The sequence below is a fragment of the Protomyctophum bolini genome (genome assembly GCF_963924005.1).
Source record: "Protomyctophum bolini genome assembly, chromosome: 18".
Lineage (NCBI taxonomy): Eukaryota > Metazoa > Chordata > Actinopteri > Myctophiformes > Myctophidae > Protomyctophum > Protomyctophum bolini.
In genome coordinates, this window is record NC_137879.1 from 15,008,163 (window position 1) to 15,027,891 (window position 19,729).

Consider the following 19,729-nt stretch of genomic DNA (forward strand, 5'->3'; position numbering starts at 1 on the left):
TTTGTGCGTGTGTGTGTGTGTATGTGTGAGAGGGGGCCAGAGCTCTCCAGTGTAAATATTTGCTGAGAGAAACGAGGTTCAGGTGCCAAGGCAGCCAATGGAATATTAACTATTGACAGACACAAAGAGAGAAGCACACACCTTGCCTCATCTACCTATACCACCTCTCTCTATCTCTCTCTCTCTCTCTCTCTCTCTCTCTCTCTCTCTCTCTCTTTCACACTATATTTTCATCCATGCAACTCATTTCTCAATCTGCTCTCAGCATTCTGTTGACTCCATCATTGCCTTCCATGCTTCTCTCTCTCTCTCTCTCTCTCTCTCTCTCTCTCTCTCTCTTTCCCTCTCTCTCTCTCTCTCTCTCCCACAGCCCCCTCCACCCACACCCACCCACCTCCCTTTCATTTTAATGTTTTTCTTGCATAGAAGCAACTTTTAATCATTCCTGCATTTTTGTTCCTCTTTATTAGTTTTTCTCCCCAGAGATATGAGTGAGGGATGGAGACAGAGAGACGGAGGGAGGAGGTGTGTATTAATGTTTCATATTTCCCAGGCGCGGTGAGAAGGGAGGTGATGATTATTTCATGTTGTCAACGGGGCTTTTTTTCTTTTTTTTTGCTTCTCTTCCTCGCTGTGAGGAGGTGTCAGGGAATCGGCCAACAATCAGTGTCACACACACAGCCATCAGCTGAGGTCCAGGTGACATGAATTGGTGAGTCAGACACACACACACACACACACACACACACACACACACACACACACACACACACACACACACACACACACTCACTCTCTCTGAGCCACTAATTCAAAAGAGTGAGAGGGTCAGGTCAAGTCAACTTGAGCCAGCAGGTCTAACTTGTTGTCACAGTGTCAGTCAATTTTTAGCTACGTGTATAGTATATACACTGTAAAACTATCAGTGTTCGTTTCACCCTGGACATATAGAAACGGAACCAAATGGACCCTTGTTCCATTTGTATACTCAGATTTTTTTTTCTTTTACTGTGTAGCCACTTTCTGTTCCACACACACACACACACACACACACACACACACACCTTACTGTACACACTGAAAGAAAAGAGCAGATTTTCACCTCAGCGTAAAGAAACAAACCCCCCAAAAAGAGAGGAAAAAGAGCATTCAGAGGTGAGGTTTGATTGCGTAAACCAACGTCATGTCTCTGCAGACCTTTTCTCGCTGTGTCAGAACAAGTGTAGTGTGTGATTTCACACCAAGGTCTGTCTGGAACAGAGGAGAGACAGCAACATGGGAGGGAGAGGGTATAGTTTCAGAGGAGGTATATGGGGGGTTGACTACAATTGAGCAGATATTAAGGACAAGGAGAGGAGAGATGCGAGCAAGGGTGTATGCGTTAAGAAAGGTTAGTTTAGTTATAGAATCAGAGCAGAAGACCCAGGGAGGGGGGGTGGGGGGGACAATTGATGGAAGGATGAAAAGGAGAGATGGAGAGAGAAAGGTGGGAGGATGGGGAAGAGGTTGATGGAGAGGAAAGGGGGGGGGAAGAGAGGAGAGATAAAGGAGGAGCAGAAAAGGGAGAGCTGAGATAATGGAGAGAGGAGACGTAAAGGAGGGGAAGAGAGGAGAGTTAAAGGAGTAGAGGAGAGGAGGGGAGGGGGACAGTGATGAGAAAGAGAGAGAGAGAGAGAAGAGGACAAGATGAGGGAAGGAGAGAAAGTGACATGGAGTGACAGAGGAGAGAGAGACAGAGAGAGAATGTGAATGGCTGAATAGCCTAAAAAGAAGTTACCCAGATACAAAATTAACGTCTAGCTTTCTCAGCTCCCCTATAACACACACAAGCACGCGCACACATGCATGCACACCCGCACATGCATGCATGCACGCCCGCACGCGCACACACACACACACACACACACACACACACGCCTGACAAGTAGCATTGACATGGGGTAGCTGTGAAGGGTTGCTGACACAGCTACCACTGTCCCATCATTGATTGGCTGGAATGGGTGAAGAGAGAGAGAGAGAGGGAGGGGAAAGGGAGAGGGAGGGAGAGAATCAGAGAGGAGTCTGGGGGATACACGCTGTGGAGGGTATAGGGGCTAAAAGAAGCAGCTCTCCCACCCATTTTAATGGGCCTCAGTGGCAGCAGGTGTCAGTGGAGGGCTCTGTGGCCAGGTCTCGGGGTGCGCCGTATCGATTCCTCATTAATATGACCAAAACGACCACACAGTGATACCCTTACCACCTCTGGATTCATCCTCCTACCACCGCTGGGACGAGCAGGCTGGGATCACACTGCACAGAGCGGGAGGGGTGGGCTGGAGGGGTGGGCTGCATGAACAGAGAGAATACGCCCTGCAAGACTCTCACTTCTCACTGTTTCATTTGGTTCCATTTTTGAGCGGTGCTGCTAACCGCTCCAACGTGTGGCTTTGTGTGTCTGTGTGTCTATGTGGGTCTTTGTGTGTCTGTGTGTCTATGTGGTAAAATCAAATGCACCGCTCACTTTACACGAGTGTGAGTATATAATGAGCTTGTAGATAGCTATTTTAACTATTCAAAAATGTTTTTCAAAATAATAAAAAGAAAAGGCAAAGTAGTTTAGGGATAGGCCTAATGCATGGACGAAAATAGAGCCCGATATCTTCCTTCTTTCAATATCCTTTAGCTATGTCTTTTATCCTTCCAGTGCACCTGATCCTCCCTTGCTCCTCTCCTTCTTCCTATACCTGCAGTTCAGTCTTTCCTAAATTCCTTCCTTTATCCCTCTCCTCCCTTCTCTCATAATTTCATTCCTTCCCCCTCCCTGTCCTTCCTCCCTGTCTGTCTGTCCTTCCTTCCGTCCGTCCTTCCTTCCGTCCGTCCTTCCTTCCTTCCTTCCTTCCTAGGCGGTGCTATCATGTCAGCCAGCCACTGTCTATCAGTCTCGCTCCGTGAGGCATGCATGGCGACTCTGTCCGTCCTGCCACTCCAGTCACGCTCATTGGATAGCAGAGGGGAATCGGAGTTCAATCTTTAATACCTAATAAACCATGATGAAAATTATAACCGGGGGAATCTATGTTTAAAAATGCAGCATATATACACTGAGGTACAATGTCTCCCATGAAATATTAATGTTTCGCCGGTAGCCCTTCGGAGGTTGATTATTTAGTAGGCCTTGTATCGGCATATGCTAATAAATAGACGGCACCGCCATGTGTGTAGCCCATTCAAAGTGTGCTCCAAATTAAAAATTGATATTGCTTGTGGCCCTCACATATAGAATCGCATATCCTGTGCGCCTTGATAGCTGTACTTCATGAGCGCCCACAGGCCCCCGGGGACGGGGATGACTGGCTGGCGTTACGTTCCCATGCCGGAGCAGGAGCAGAGAGAGAGAGAGAGAGAGAGAGAGAGAGAGGTGGGCTGGGGTGACTGGTGCCGTTATCTGGTAGATTAGTAAAGGAGGAGGTAACCTTGAGATGAAGTCGTGAAGCCTGACAGGCGGTTTGATCATTGTAACTACGAGTGGTTATTTTCATCATCGGGACACAGGCCCGGCTGGTGGACGACTGATCTATTTTAATGACCAGGTAAGATTAGACGGGCCCACCCCTCACCTACTGTACACCACCGTCCATGGCATGCCCCCTTTGACTGCTCCTCTATACAGCGTTTCATCCCAGCATTCCCATCTTCATGACACAGACTAGCTGCACGAATCAAATAAAGGGGAAAGAAGAAGTAAATTCTTGTAAATTCTCAATGGTATATTCATTCGTTTAGCGCCTTTTTTCCAATGCACTTTCCAATCTATTCATTCACCCATGCTTACCCATTTCCATTGCACTTGTTCATCCTGTATCCTGTCTGTGTGACTTCTCTCTCCTGATTGGATAAAATTGGTATCCTGAGTCCTGACCTGAAAGAAATATGAAATAGCGCGAGAAACATGGATGACCCCTGTTACTAAACAAACACTATACTTAAGAACAATCACTTACACCATGTTACATCTTTTACATGACATTTTCAATATAACCCAATTGCCTTATGCGCTATCTGCTATTGAAGAACAAGGTAGCCTATATATTGTTTTACCTGGCTTGAGGGGATTTCAAATAGTTTCAAGAAAGAAAGAAAGAAAGAAAGAAAGAGTGTGTGGCAAACTAAGACAGGCCACATAGAATAGAACATGAGGATTACTTTTTGTGTGCTGGTAAAGGGGGTATTCGGATGAAAAAAAACAAAGTAGGTTAGTGGGGGGTATCAGACCTAGTACCACTAGTAAAGAAACTTTGAAAATCAGTAGGCCTACTGTGCTTTTGTAGGAGGAGCCGAGGAGGAGTAGGAAGTGGAACCGTCATTGCTGCTCAAGTGCATGGCTACAGCTGTGTTTGATGACTGATGAGGAATGCATCCACCGTATTTTGTCTTCTTCTGGCTCCATGCAAGTCCCAACAAAAGGTAGATTGTTTGAGACAACCGTATTGTAACGCGCAGACAGCATATTGGGGATGTTGTGTAGCTAATGGGCATTGTAAAATAGCATGACTGAGGCAGTTCAATTTCCTGTGTCTGCTCAGCTGACATCCTTATTTCTAACCGACTCTCTCTAACAGTGTTTAAGCCCCAGGCTGTCAGTTATTAATGTACCAAATAATGTCCAACTGATCTGAACACAGTCTCGCCCATAGAGTTTCGCCTTGCAACTGCAGACTCACTCATGCCGAGGCAGCAGCCAGTCAGACAGGGCAAAGCGCAGTCAAGTCTGCCATCATGTGGTCTCTCTGCCACATTACCGCTGGCCGCGCCGTTGTAACAACTAACATGAACTGAATATTAATGCATTCATTGGTTCAGAACAGGTGGTGTTGTGTCTGCATTCTCCGCAATGTCACAAACTGTTGAGGAATATAATAAAATGTGAAAGATGTAAATCATGTTTTTAACAATATGATTAGTTTTTGATTTTACTGGTCAGACGGGTCAGTCAGTGCTGTCAAGTGATTAGATTAGATTAGCCTAGATCAAATTAGATTAGATGCATTTTATTGTTCACAAGGGAATTGCATTTAGCTTTGGATGATATGCAGTAAAATACCCTATACAGTAGGTAAACAACACAGTTAATAGACACCATAGTAAAAACTATAGGCTACTATATATTTGATGTATTTATAATCAGATAGGCTATCAGTTCAAGATTTAGCAAAAAAGGAAACAAAATAAATTTGTAGTTACATTTCTTAGTTTAAATTTGTCCATTTCAATCAATTCAAACAGATGATGGTGCAAACGGAACAATAAAAATGTGTATACTCTCAATCAGTCTTGCATGAGAGCCTGTAAATCATCTCTCTGCCTGGACACACAAATTGAAAATGATTGTTACCACTTAATGATCACTGTGTCGACTGCCAGATATAATCAGAGGAGCAGATTTTCTCATTTAGCCTGTAGTGTGAAGACAATTATGTGTTGTTTTTGCATGAAGATGGAGCAGGGACGATCAAACCTGTGAATAATGAACGCTATTGAAAATGCAGCACATTTAGGGAGGGAGAGCGGCATATTTCTTCTCTCTTTATCTCGTTGACACAAACTCTACCTTCTTTTTCCAAAGTACAACCAGGTGGTCAGCCGTGTCAGAGAGTTACAAAACGCATCAAAGTCCTAAACAACTTTCAAACTGGTGTCCCTAATGTGGGCATGTCAATGTCATAATAAACTATTTCTACATAAAGAAATAACAGGTCTACTCACAGCGTGTCACATCCAGACGTGCAGTGAGCTTGGATATAGTGCTTAAACCCTATGTAATATGTTGAATTGACCTGGGAATCCCCCAGAGGTCTGTACTATGTACTCGGGCATGGCCAGACTAATTCTAGCTTCGGCAGATTGGTCTGGTTTCCAGGCTAGTAGCCTACTCGGCCGCCTTCTTTGTTCCTACACCAATACAAGCTCATTTGTGAGATTGTAGATCTGCTATTTTCACTGGATGTTTTGCTATTTTTGCCAAATGTTTGCCTATATTATGACATCAAGTTTAAGTAATATGTAATATGTAAAAAATAATTGTTAGAAGTTTAAGTAATGCCTATGCTATGGCATTACTCTTTCTGGTTGGCACCTTTATTTTTCCGTGTGTATATACAGATTAGACATGTATGTAAAGCACTCGGAACTATCAGTATTCAGCATTCTTATTCAGAAGACATATTATTGGCTGTATCACGCCTTATGCCTCATTGGATAAGCTACTTCAAAAATCTAAACTACAAGTTTAGCATATTAAGGACCATCAACACAAATGCTGGTGGTTACAGTACATACAGTAACACATTGTATAGAGTAAGAGCTTCTCTCTCCCTCTCTCTCATACAGAGAGGACATTAGAAAAGTGATGGTGTTGGTGATAGACAGCGATATCAGTCAGAGTGATGCGGTCAATACAGGACCAGAGACTTGCTGATGCTGTTCCCAGCCATTTTAGCCTCCCTCCGTCCGTCCTGGGTGCATTTCTGCTGTGCTGGGGAGTTTCCAGGGGCCTGCTTCCGCTGATTAGCCCCAATGCACTAATCTATTCTCATGGCTTATTTATATACCCCTACCATCCAGGCTGGCGCTTTTCCCCATGGGGAAAAGCCTTCTAAATCACATTACAGTATCTTCATCAAGGGATGAGAGAGAGAGAGAGAGAGTAAAGGAGAAAGAGAATCACTTATATCAGTGTCATATATTTCTGTATGTGTGCGTTAGAAGGGACTATGTTATAGTGTACAGGCCTATTTGCAGCTCATTCCAGCTAGTGGTTGAATGGCTGAGTGCCAGGGTTCAGGTTTCTGTTGTGCTGACAGGTCTGGAGTTTTGCTCACAACCATCTCATATTGCCTCATCCTGGCTCAGGGCAACCCAGAGAGGATTGGTGAAGTCAGTTGAAGAATGACCACAAGGTTTCTGAGTAGGTTCTATGAAATCTTGCTAGCTCAGCAGCACTGTAGAAATAAAGCCGCCTCCCTTAGCAAAGGAGGTCCTCTCGTTTAACAACAGCCCAGTGTGACTTTGTGCAGACTTGTGAGGGAGACATGTTCTTGCAGGTGGTCTGAACAATGTGGAGGTGTCTTTGAAAGTCACCGTACACTAGCACATTTGTATAAGTTTGTTAATTTAGTCACTTAAAAGCGATCGAATGCAACTTTGTGTAAGAACAAAGATTAGAGTAGTGTTTTGGTTTTACATGTTCTATCTATACAGTATGTATACATATGTACAGTATGTAAGGTTCCACTTACTGTATGTTAACAGTGCTACTGCATAATACTGTATAATAACGAATAAGCTGTTAATGTGCAATAGTCCCTACTGGGCAACAGAGGGCAATAGACATGTGCTACAGCTACAGCACCAAAATGATGGACTGAATATTATGAACCATATATATTTTTGTTATATTTTACTTTCTTAGTGCTTAAATATTCCTCCTATGTTGTTCTACATGCTAGATTTGCCAAAAAGAGCTAATTGCATTGCATGTGATGAGACTCAACATGATGCATACTCTGTAGAAATTCTAGAATAACTATTAATGCATGGGTTATTTTATTTTATTGATGTTTATTGTGTTCGTGTTCGTGTGTGTGTGTTGGTGTCTACAAGAATAAGAGGCATAATAATTATTCTCTGTCTGTGTCTTCAGACTCAAAGTGGCTGTGCGTTTGAAGAAGGCTGAACCAGGATCTGTGTCTTCAGACTCAGAGTGGCTGTGCGTTTGAAGAAGGCTGAACCAGGATCTGTGTCTTCAGACTCAGAGTGGCTGTGCGTTTGAAGAAGGCTGAACCAGGATCTGGGTCTTTCTCTCTCTCTCCAGCACATTCCACCAAGTCCTCTGTGAACATTTGGCAAGTACACACACCATCAAACACATCCAGGAGAAACAGTGTCACACCCACCACTCCCACACACGGGCGCGCGCACACACGCACGAACGTGTGCACACACACACACACACACACACACACACACACACACACACACACACACACACACACACACACACACACACACACACAATGCACTGGATGCATCCAGACTTTCATGATTTTAATTGGGGAGATTTGTATCCATGCTGAACAATATTATCAAACAAGCTGCGTACAGAGTCAGCCAGCAGAGAAGTACCTGTTAGCATAACATGTACATCTGCAGGCAGTCGAAGCCTTTTCCTGTCAAGGCATCTCTGGACTGAAACTGAACCTTTTCCTGAGGCTTAATTCCAAACGTATCACACTGAAGATCTGATTGAGCCCATCTTTCATATCATATCCCTCATTAGATCGCATGTGCACTCCCAATACTGTGTGTATATCCATCTCAATATAGCAGGCGAGACAATATTTATATCACTTTAAACAAATACAATTCAAATGATTTGTGGCCTATAAAATGCAGGATAGATGGGGTTGGAATGGAGCTTTGGAACGATCCCAGGCTTTTAGCATCCCTAGGGAGTGTCTAATCTCATTGGCTGTCTTTAGATTCAGCCCAAAATAATGCTGTTGTCAAAAACCCAACTGGACGGCTGGTTTGAAAGGAAATGTATGTACTGGTATGCAAACCGATTTACTGCATTCTTTACTCATATCCAGGATCATATCCTAGACTCCTTTCAGTATTATCTTTGAGTATTGTGTGACTGTGTGTTTTGTCATAATGATAAATGCCATAGCATACATATATAAAGATACTAGCGAATTTGTACAACTTTGTGGAGGTGAAATAAATGTAAACAGGGTAAGCATTAGGTTGAGACACAAAATCCTTTCTAAAACACAAAATGTTTTTTAGAGATCTCTACTCATAATCTAAATAGCACCAGTATGTCTTTAATTCAGTATGCACTTTAATATGAAAAGCATTGTCGTTTATACATTTTTGCATGGTTGCAGGATATATCCATCCCATTGTCTGTTATAAGGAAAGAACGAAATCCCTGATATGATTTGCCTGTGTTTTTTTCTTTGATCCCATTATAATAGATATCTTAATTCTGGTTAAATTGCAAACGTAAAAAGATAAAGCATCAAACGCAAAGACCTACCTATGTGTAGCTCTTACAGCAATGGTCAGGGTTCAGAATGATTTACTTATACCATATGGTTTGTATAGATTGAGCGCTGAGTGGACTGGAAGTGGAAACTGAATACAAATTGAGAATCCAGGGCTCGATTAGGCACATTGAATTGTTATTGACCAAACAAGACATCATTACTATATTGAAAATGAAATTATGACTACTATTTATTGCCTAACTGTGTCCCTTATTATCTTCATAATGGGTCTAATTTAACATCATAACTTAATCTTGAGATACATTTGAAACACTGTTGTATTGTCTGAAACAGATGTTTGCTAAAACCCAGTGGGGCATAATTAACCACTAATTAGCCCTATTTCAAAACTGTTTGGGAGATTGTATCTGCTATCTATCATTTTATATTTTGTACTTTCTTTGTGTGAAGGATTTCATGGCCAGGTTGAAAGCTCATTAATAATAGTGTACATTGTTTCACCAGAGATTTCAAGCCCTTTGTGTCCAGTATCTGCTGTTTCAACAGCAACATCCTCTCCAAAGTAACATTCATGCCACTTTTCATACCGGCCAGTTAGCACACTACACGCATCTCATTGCCACTATCCTTTCCACGCAGAGGAGGTGTTCCTTATTTGTTGCTGTCCTCTCTCGCACGTGCCCCGTACGCACTGCAGCCTATACTATATCTCACTTTTGGGCTTGAGGAGGTGACCGTTAAAGGTCACGTAGGTGTCAAAGTCGTCGCTGAAGATGGCGTTCTCCCGCTCGCCCTTAAAGAGTCTGACCCACACCTGGTCCTCTCTCTCCAGCTGCAGCATGAGGCTCTGGCTCTGCATGATGGACCTGTCGCTCGGCTGCGCGTACAGGATCACCACCTCGCGTTCGTTGTGCATCACGTGCATGTATGTCTCTTTCTGGTTCCACGTGTGCACGTTCAGGCTGAAGTAGTAGATGCCGGGCACGTAGCAGTAGAACTTGCCGGTGAACATGTTGAAGTGACCGTACAGGTTGACGAGCTCCGTGTCGAACACCAGTGTCTGGTAGTAGTCGTTGGAGTGCACGGCCTTCTTGCGGCCCACGGAGAAGGCAGCGTAGTAGGACTTGCAGGGCTCCCCCGGGGTTCCGATGCTGCCTTTAGAGCCCTTACCTCCTGCGTGGCCCCGTGAACCCATCTGGCCCGCTTTGCCCAGCTTGCCGTAAGGTCCTCGCTCACCACTGTCTCCCTTCTCACCTGGAAGAGGCACGGCCGAAAGGATGTCAGCCAATGTTAACCGCCAAAGGCCATATGTTGTCATACTAAATATAGGGCAAAATATCTGACTACAAGCTCACGTGTCGCATCGCTGTGCGTTGTGAGCTTGTAGATCTGCCATTTTCAGAATTCTGTACATGTGTGGTGTCGTGTGGTACACTGCTCAGATTGACTCAATTCAGACATTCAGACAGATCTCTGCCAAGACTGTGTAAGGATGCATAAACATTAGACAGAACTCTGTCAAGACTGTGTGTAAGGATGCATAAACATGAAGCGTGAAATGAATATCAGACCACAAGTTGTGGAGAACTAATGTGATTATGAACTCTTTTTGAAAGATCACAAGGTCGCAGTTTGTTTTAACCAAAATATATACGTAAATACCTTATACCTAAATTAGATTTGTTTCGATTCAAAATGTAGTCACAAGTGAACCTAGGGAGCCTTTTAAGCTGCAATTAACTTGGATACGATCTGCATCTAAGTTGCAATAGGCTCCACTGACAGCCCAATTGTGAAACAGAAAAGTCCTATCTGGTTATATCAAATCAAAATAAACCAGTTTTGCACCTGTACAGATATCTTGGTTTATCCTCTTTGTCTTTGTCAAATCTTTGTTTTATGAAAAATCAGTAGTACACAGAGTAGATACACAGAACCAAATACAATATCATTGCAATACATGGTTTCATCTTGGCTTGGTAAACCACAACATTTTGGGTTGGGTCTCACACAGCTATGTGTGTACCCTGACCCCTGAGGAGGTCTAAGCCACACACCCCAAATTGTCCCCTCATATACTACAACCAACCCCCCAAGCTTCTCCAGCTGTGATTGGTTCCTCTGCTATTAAAATGTCCTCCATCTATCTTCTTTCCCCAAGGGGCTGGGACAGTCCCCAACCTTACCTCAAATGACTTTGTGTAGTGTGTGTGTGTGAGTGTGAGTGTGAGTGTGAGTGCGTGCGCCGTGCGGTGCATATTGTTTTTGTCCATACCTTTGAGTATGGTGATGTTGATGAGTGGTACCACCTGTGGGTGTTGCTGGGGGTAGTATGGGTTGGCATACTGAGGGGACGGCGGCTCCTCTCCTGGGTCACAGCATCGACGACACTCTCTCACTTCCCTATGGTTGCACGCACACACACACACACACACACACACACACAAACTCACAATGAAATAAGGTTGCAACAGTGCATATCGTTTCTGTATAGGCATGTGACTATCCATCATGGTATTCTAAACCTGTAGTTTGTCGTGCCCCAATAGGCTCCACGTGCATACGCCGTTTGGAAATAACTCTTCCTACTTCCGGGCCTCTTCCGACTTCCGATCGGTGTTTCCGATGATGCTATTTAAGGCTCTGTTCCATTTAGTGTACAGTGGTTCTCAAACTATTTTAATTTTAATGACCCCCATAACTCTGAGGGTGTAGAAATGGTACCAAATGGACCCTTAAGTTACAGGTCCATTTGGTTCCATTTGTACAATCTCAGAGTTACACACCCGTACCGGGGCACCCGGGGCCATTTGGAACCCACTCAAGGACACTTTGAGACCCACTGGTGGGTCAACATGCACAATAGCAGCACCATGACTCTGTTTAACCAGATTTTAACGGATACTTAAATTCGTATCGTCGGTAGAAACACTTATGTTATAGCTAACCTTGCATCTCTGTGGTAATCCTGGGGGTCAAGCTGATCCCTGATCAGTTCTGGGTCCTTTCCATCATCGTAGGGGGTGCGGTAGACTTCAGCCGGACAGGCACAGAAGAGCACTAGAGCCCACACACTGAGCACAGTCATCTGTGAAACACATCCACAGCGCACACGTCATTGAAGTCATTGACATCACCGCAATGACGGAACTATGTGGAATCGTCTTTGTGGAGCCCAAGCCAGATCTTAAAATGAGTGTAGTATTTCAGCAATGCGAATTATGGTCACATAATTCACATTGCTGAAATACTTGAAAACAGTATTTTTCATCTCAGTTAATATCGTGAGTTGTTTCACTTCAGTCATGCCATAATTACATGCTATAACTGTAATTAGATCAGCATGCAGTGTTTTAACTTTTCCAAAAAAAGACCTCTCCGTGATGATTGCAGAACACGGCACTCTAAACAGGATATGTGGTGATGATTTCCTGCTATAATGAGTTTGTGGAATATAAGCTTATAAGCTGTTGGTTTCATTTCGGAGCTCTTGTATGACATGTTTACTTGAGAAAGAACTGCAAAAGAATGCCTTTTGACACAAGATTCTAATTAGTATAAAAGTGTTTTAAAAGAAACCATCTCTATAGCGGCTCCACAAAACATTTCTGTCAAGGACTATGAATATGGGAATAGTTAGTCTAACTGTCTGAGTTAAAGGTCTCTAAATATCACCAAATGCAAAGGCACAACTGTATACTACTTATATACTTACTGTATATTGGAAACTGACTGTAAATGTTGATTTGTGGCAAAAAACTAAACGAAACAAATCTCTATGGTATGTCATGCATGGCAATTCTATTATTGAAAATCTTCTAACAAAAGCCCAATTTATGATGCCAAAATCCCAAAAGGCATAGAACACTAAATTAATTTACAAAATAGCAAATGAAACACTATGTACACATAAATCCTCAAACCCAACAAAAAGTAATGACTTCCTTTGTAATTTGACAGGCAGGAACTAACTCTAAGCTAACTCTTGTCTATCAAAGGAGCTGACTATAATCAAAAGTGGGGGCCCCTGTTTTTCTACCACATGTCCCCAATCTGACCAGAGGAGGTCGTTAAGACACTGCTGATTGTTGTTCTAGTTCAATTAGACTATTAAGCCTTAATCGCTCACTTGATTTGCTTTCAGTCAACCTTTTCTCTCACTCACTCTCTCTCTCTCTCTCTCTCTCTCTCTCTCTCTCTCTCTCTCTCTCTCTGGTGCAGTATCTATCTATCTTTCTTCCTTTCCCCATGATGCAGTCAGTGATTGCCCTGCCGGGAAAGATTTTCCAAAACAGAGCCACAGACACCATTGAGTGACTGCTTGAAGAGCACAGCTCCGTCTTTAGGAGGGTAATGGGTTTCCTTTTTGAAGTCTGAATTGCAGTGCTGCACTGCTGGTGGAAAAAAAACACCAATCATTCAACTCCCATTAAAGAAAGAAAGGCCTTTTTTTCCTTCTTTTTTGTGTGGACGAGTTGTAATAAATTAAACCTATTATTACGCAAAAGAGAGTTGGAGGCTGTTTGTACTGGCAGATGGTCTTCAGCCACTGTCTAATATGGGAAAAGCCTAGAAATAAGAATAGCAAAATAGTTAATAAACAGCTGAAGAGCGAGGGGGGCCATGTGATGTTAGGGCATGGATAACAACTTGAACAAAGAAGATGAGATGAATAAGATAAAGAGATGTGTAAGCATCAAACGTAATGTGTGCTCTATGACACTTTGGTGTGTGTGTGTGTGTGTGTGTGTGTGTGTGTGTGTGTGTGTGTGTGTGTGTGTGTGTGTGTGTGTGTGTGTGTGTGTGTGTGTGTGTGTGTGCGTGCGTTCATGCGTGGGGGTGCGTGTACAATGTACAATGTTGTACAATGTACATGTAGAATGGTATAACCCATATAAACCACTTTCAACCAGGCATTTGTATTTTGGGCATTTCATTAAATAATTGTAATAACTTCCATTATATTTCCTTCAAAAATGCAAAAATAGGGTAACCAGTATAATCACAACGTTGTGTTGTGACCTTGTAGATTGTCTATTTTTGCTACAAAATGGGGCTTAAGTGGTTAAGTCAGGGACAGGTTCAGAGGTCAGGAGAGTGAACACATCAGATTAAGCAGGGATTAAAGATTTCACCCTGCCCCTAGGAGCCTTTGAACTTCACCAGCTAGGCTGACATGGAGTCTGAGATGAAACGTCCACATTTGTAAACTTTTACACACACGCATCCTCTCTAATCTGTAGATAAGATAACGGAAGACAAGTCAATGAACACTTAAAGCTTTTGAAGACGGCATGTCTGCCTAATGTTCAAAGATGTACAAGCTTTGTTCCACTCAGTGGCGCAATATTTAAAACTCCATTCTTAACCCTCGTGACCAAAGCGTGACCTGGAGCCAGCTGCTTGTCATGAGGTGTTATTGTCTGAGATTTTAATTACGCATATGTATATACACAATAGCATTATGTTGTACTTTAGCTATTGAAAAATAGCAGATCTACAAGCTCATATAGCGTGGCGCCGAGTGCCGTGCTACAAGCTTGTAGAACTGCTATTTTTTTTTTTTAACGTGAAAATGTGTGCAATTCTTTGAATATATATTCTTTCAGAATAATATATTCTTTAAACTCAAATCTTTGCTTCTGGGGGGTCCCTGGAGCAACCAGGAGAGATTTCCAATTGCATATATTTTTGGGTGTCCTTCACATGAAAACGACTAACATAGAAACATGGGTTTTTCAGAAAACTGTCAGGCTTTAGAAGGCATTTGCAGAATCGTCCTCAAGTCTAAATGGGTTCAAAATAGGCATGTGGATGTTTACTTACACTGTAATGACTTGCCTATCCCCCCCCCCCTTTCCCCTTTGAATTCTTCCTATTTGTTTAGGCTATGGTATGTTTGCGGTCTCACGTCCGATCTCACGCTATTGACCCTTCCTAAACTTCCTGTGGATCTCAACTTCTCAAGTCCAAAGGGTTGTTTACACTATAGCTAATTACGTGTGAAAACATAAGAAGTCACGAGGAGCATATACACATGTGCACTCACACACATGTATAATCAAAACAATTGAATTATTGTCTCCAGATTGAGTGCAGCACGGTGAGCTCGGTTTGTTTGAACTGCACTAGTACGTCATTCCTGACCAGAACAGTTTAGTTTGGGAACACCATCTCCAATTTCAGTAACTTCTCCTTGGCTTGTAGTAAACATTGTGTGTGTGTGTGTGTGTGTGTGTGTGTGTGTGTGTGTGTGTGTGTGTGTGTGTGTGTGTGTGTGCGTGCGTGCGTGTGCACGTGCTATTCTCCAGGGTATCTGTGGTATATCCGCATCCAGTGGTTGTTCCGGCTTTAAAAGATCTAAGACGCTCATATCAGACACTGGGGTCAAAGTCAAGGTTCTAAGACAACAAACTTAAGCCTGAGAGTCGGTCTTACAAAAGGATGAGTCCCAGCAGACCTAAATCTTTGTTGATCATACTGACAGCAGCTGGAACAGTACGCTCTCTGTGTGCACATTTAGTATTTGGAGCTTCATGTGAAGCCGACCTATCCGATTTAAGGTTACTAGGTTACGTCTGGACAATGAGTAGGTAAATCTCTGTTGATCACACTGGACGGCAGCTGGAGCAGTGCTGTGTGCACATTTAGATGGAGCATATTGTCAAGCCAACCGATCAGATTAGGGTTGCTTGGTTACGTATCTGGACAATGTGTACAGTGGCTAGGCCGATATGAACGTCCCTGAATGCATTTGGCATTGTGTGTCTACACTATTCATCTTGAGTGTTCTATACCAGACGAGAGGTTGACCGCAGAGAAGCATCCGCAGAGACCTTGAGTCCAGCTGCCTGTTTGTCTGTGAGATACAACTCCTGCCAACACAGAAACCAGAGCTGGCCTGGATTCCTGCCAAATCTCACTGCTAACCCACATTTCTTAGGAACACGGAGGAAAGTTGTTTTGACTTTGTCACTCCTTTTTGCACACACAGATGAATGTGAACTACAGCAGGTCCCAAAAACAATGTTCCAGTGGTTCTCCGCCCTCATTGCACTGGGAGCCATCTAACGTAATTCACATCTATCCTTAGCAGTTAGCACCCTCAATAATTTAGAAACCCATGGGTGAGCATTTGGTCTAAGCTACAATAATAGAAAACAAACAACAACAACATTGCAGTATGATGCACAAATCAATTCAAATGATTGAGCACACATTTTTCAGTCATTCCATAGGTCTTCGCTTAGCAGTCCAGGCACCTTGGCTGGTAATCCAGCATGACAGTGTGTTGCGGGTTCGAGTCCCGATCCCGACGAACTTTGCTGTATGTCTTCCCCCACCTCTCCTCCGTTTAAGAAAAAGAAAAAGAAATAAGAGTCTCTGGTCCAACCCACCAATTAAACCTCATAGTCATAGCATCAAGCAACAATGGAGCCATGTTGCATTTAAAAGACCTATTCTCATGCAGCCTTATGAGTACATGCTGAGTCTTGCCCATGGCGTAATATGATTCAAGTGTGTGTGTGTGTGCACGCTTGCATGCAGGTGTGTGTGCATGCATAGAATATAGATGTGCAGTCATGTGTTTCGGCATGTCTACGCGTGCTTAAGTGTCTGCTTACTTGTCATGTCAACATATTTTTAATGCTTGTATGAGTCTGTTAAATATAGTGTAATGATTGTTTGAGCATACATGTGTGCGTCCTTGCGTGCACGCACGACCAGGAGAGATATTAAACGTAAGGCCCCTCTGTAAAGGAGAGATATTAAACGTAAGGCCCCTCTGTAAAGACCAGGAGAGATATTAAACGTAAGGCCCCTCTGTAAAGCAATGCCAGGTGTGATGGTTTAGATTTGGGGATTCTCTAAGCCCCCATTTGTTTGTGTTAGAGAGAGAGTGTGTGTGTGTGTGTGTGTGTGTGTGTGTGTGTGTGTGTGTGTGTGTGTGTGTGTGTGTGTGTGTGTGTGTGTGTGTGTGTGTGTGTGTGTGTGTGTGTGTGTGTGTGTGTGTGTGTGTGTGTGTGTGTGTGTGTGTGTGTGTGTGTGTGTGTGTGTGTGTGTGTGTGTGTGTGTGTGTGTGTGTGTGTGTGTGTGTGCTATGTGAAGAGTGTGTGCACTCGCCTCACCATCCTGGCCAGACATGCCAGTTCATGCCCCAGTTACTCCTACTGGTTGACAGGCCGGTGGGTCACCGGGTTTGGTTCCGGCCGGCTACAGACATCTGTTGAAACTGCCCCAGTACCCTGGGCTGTGTACGTACGCACAGTGTTCCAACAGCGCCTTTGTTATAAGTAAAGACAGGGTTTGGTTTGGTGTAGCATCAAAACCAAGCGCAAGAATATCAACGAAGACAATCTAAGTCATGTTGGTGATTCTTCACAGAACAGACAGAACAGAGGTTTGGCTACGAGAGTTTCTCCTTGAGAAAGTGTCCCACCTTTTAATATAAATAATCTGATGTACAAAAGAAGAAGGCTGAATGTAAATCGAACACTGCACTAGACAGGTCTATACCCAGCAAAGTGTCATATTGTTCACAATAGCGACAATAATGGCATATTGTTGCTGGACAAAAATAACCTATTTTCAACAGTAAATTAAAAAAGAATCTGTGAGAAACACAGCTTTACTCCTGTCCTGCCAGTACCATGAAGCATGAACCATGGGCGTATGTTGACCTTAGTAGTGGTTGCTATGATGACATTCATCCAAAAAAAATCCACCAGGCTGCCACGCGTCTGCGCTGTTGTGAAATGTAATCGCCTGGAGACATGGGGGCCATTAATCACACACAATATGCACTCATATGTCACATGCTTGCACCTGTTGCACGAGGCCTGCATGTTCATTAACAATAGATACATGTTCATTAATTTAACATGAACATCAGGGCTCAAACCCACAGCATAGTGTAAGGTCCAGGGAAGAGCATGAGGTACATGTTTGGCCTGATCTGGACATGGAACCATAACAGTTTTATTATGTCATTTTTGGCTGAGTTTTGATTTGTTCCACTTTTAATTTATTCCAGCCCTCATAATAACCTCACCCTCCCTGCCTTTCTCTGTCTTAACACACACACATACGCACGCATGCGCACGCACGCACGCACACGCACACACACGCACACACACACTCGCACACACGCTTCTGCTGGGCGTTGTGATGGCATGCCCAAGGAATTCCTATCTGATATTTATCTCATGTTCCACAGTGTGCTCTTCTCGCATTCTGTGACCTTTTATTAAGACAGACCATCAAATTACAAGCCTCGCTGTGTCATTATTATTCCTCCGTCTTGTGTCCCAAATACAATCACGGCCGGTATTCCTGTCACACAAGGCGGGAGTGGGTGAGGTAAGGTAAAGTATGCTGTCATGCCGCCAAGCACAAACGGTTATTATCGCCTAATCGTTGCGTCAAGAGAAAACAAAAGCTGTGTCAAAAGCACTTGTGGCTGGGATGCTTCGTGGCTCAGCCAGTTAGTGCAGACTGAAGACCATATGCTCCTTGTCATTGCGAGGACCTGGTTTCCAATCTGACCCTGTATTGTTCTGCACGTCTCTACTATCTCTCTCCTTGGTTTCCTGTCTCTCTGTCTATAGGGCAAGGACCTATCTGAAATAATGAGTTTCCCAGTATCATTTTAGTGTGTGTGTGTGTGTGTGTGTGTGTGTGTGTGTGTGTGTGTGTGTGTGTGTGTCAAAATCATGTCCCACTTCAACAGATCCGGTGCTCTGGACAGATCACGTGTTGATTGTTCATTCTCGTCATGTTGTCTGTGAAAGGGGTCACCCCGCACAGGGCATTCTGGGTCCCACATCTGGGAATGGTTTGTCCCAGAGGTGCAAATGCAGCATGTGTATGTGTTTCTGCATGCACAGAGACATTCGTGCATGCTTTCGTGCATGCATGCATTCGTGCATGCACGCTTGCGTGTGGGACTTAGTGAATACCCTTAAGGCCAGTCACAAAAGATTATGCGTGCCGGTACACAGCACTCTCACAAAGGACCCTGCAAGACACATGACTGGATGAACATTTCATTCAACAGCCACTCAACACAAAAACACACCTGGCCTATAGCCTGTCATCTGTCTCATTCCCCAGAGCAGAAAACACTCTTCAAATAAGAGGACACACTTACTCTCGCTGGTCCAACAACTGTCCGCGGGTGATGAAAAAATATCCTTGCTGAGTCCATGTCTTTATTTTCGAGGCTGACTTCGTCTGGTTGGCTTTGTTTGTAGTCTCTGCGTTGTGTTGAGTTGATCTTTGTTCTTGTGTCCTCTCAGATCCTGCTGTCATCCTCTCCTCTCACTCTCTCCTCAAACTCAAAACACACCGCCGCCGCGTCTGCCGGGAGCCCCGCTCCTCCTACCTAGCGGGGGAGCAGAGGGTGGGGGTGGGTGGTAGGGGAGTGGGTGGTTGGATAGAGTGAGAGAGAGAGAGAGAGAGAGAGACCGTGAGAGAGAGAAGCATAGTTGAACAGTTGGAAGGAGGAGCAGACTCATGAAAGAAAAAATAACAAAAACGACAGGAGAGAAGGAACAGATGAGTGGGCTGTGCGTGCGTGTGTGCGTGCGTGCGTGTGTGCGTGCGTGCGTGTGTGCGTGCGTGCATGCATGCGTGTGGCCATGCTTACGTGCACGTGTGTGTGTGGGAGGGAGGGAGAG

General features: G+C 43.8%; 1 protein-coding gene across 1 annotated transcript; it reads right to left on the reverse strand.

Moving 5' to 3' along the window:
• Positions 1–8,069: 8,069 nt before the first annotated feature.
• Positions 8,070–19,454, reverse strand: LOC308333002 (complement C1q tumor necrosis factor-related protein 1-like). The gene is made up of 4 exons (XM_080789156.1): positions 19,201–19,454; positions 11,999–12,138; positions 11,326–11,453; positions 8,070–10,304 (listed from the first exon to the last, which is right to left on the reverse strand). The coding sequence occupies exons 1-4, from the start codon at positions 19,255–19,257 to the stop codon at positions 9,754–9,756; spliced, it is 876 nt and encodes a 291-aa protein (XP_080645282.1). The 5' UTR covers positions 19,258–19,454; the 3' UTR covers positions 8,070–9,753.
• Positions 19,455–19,729: the final 275 nt, after the last annotated feature.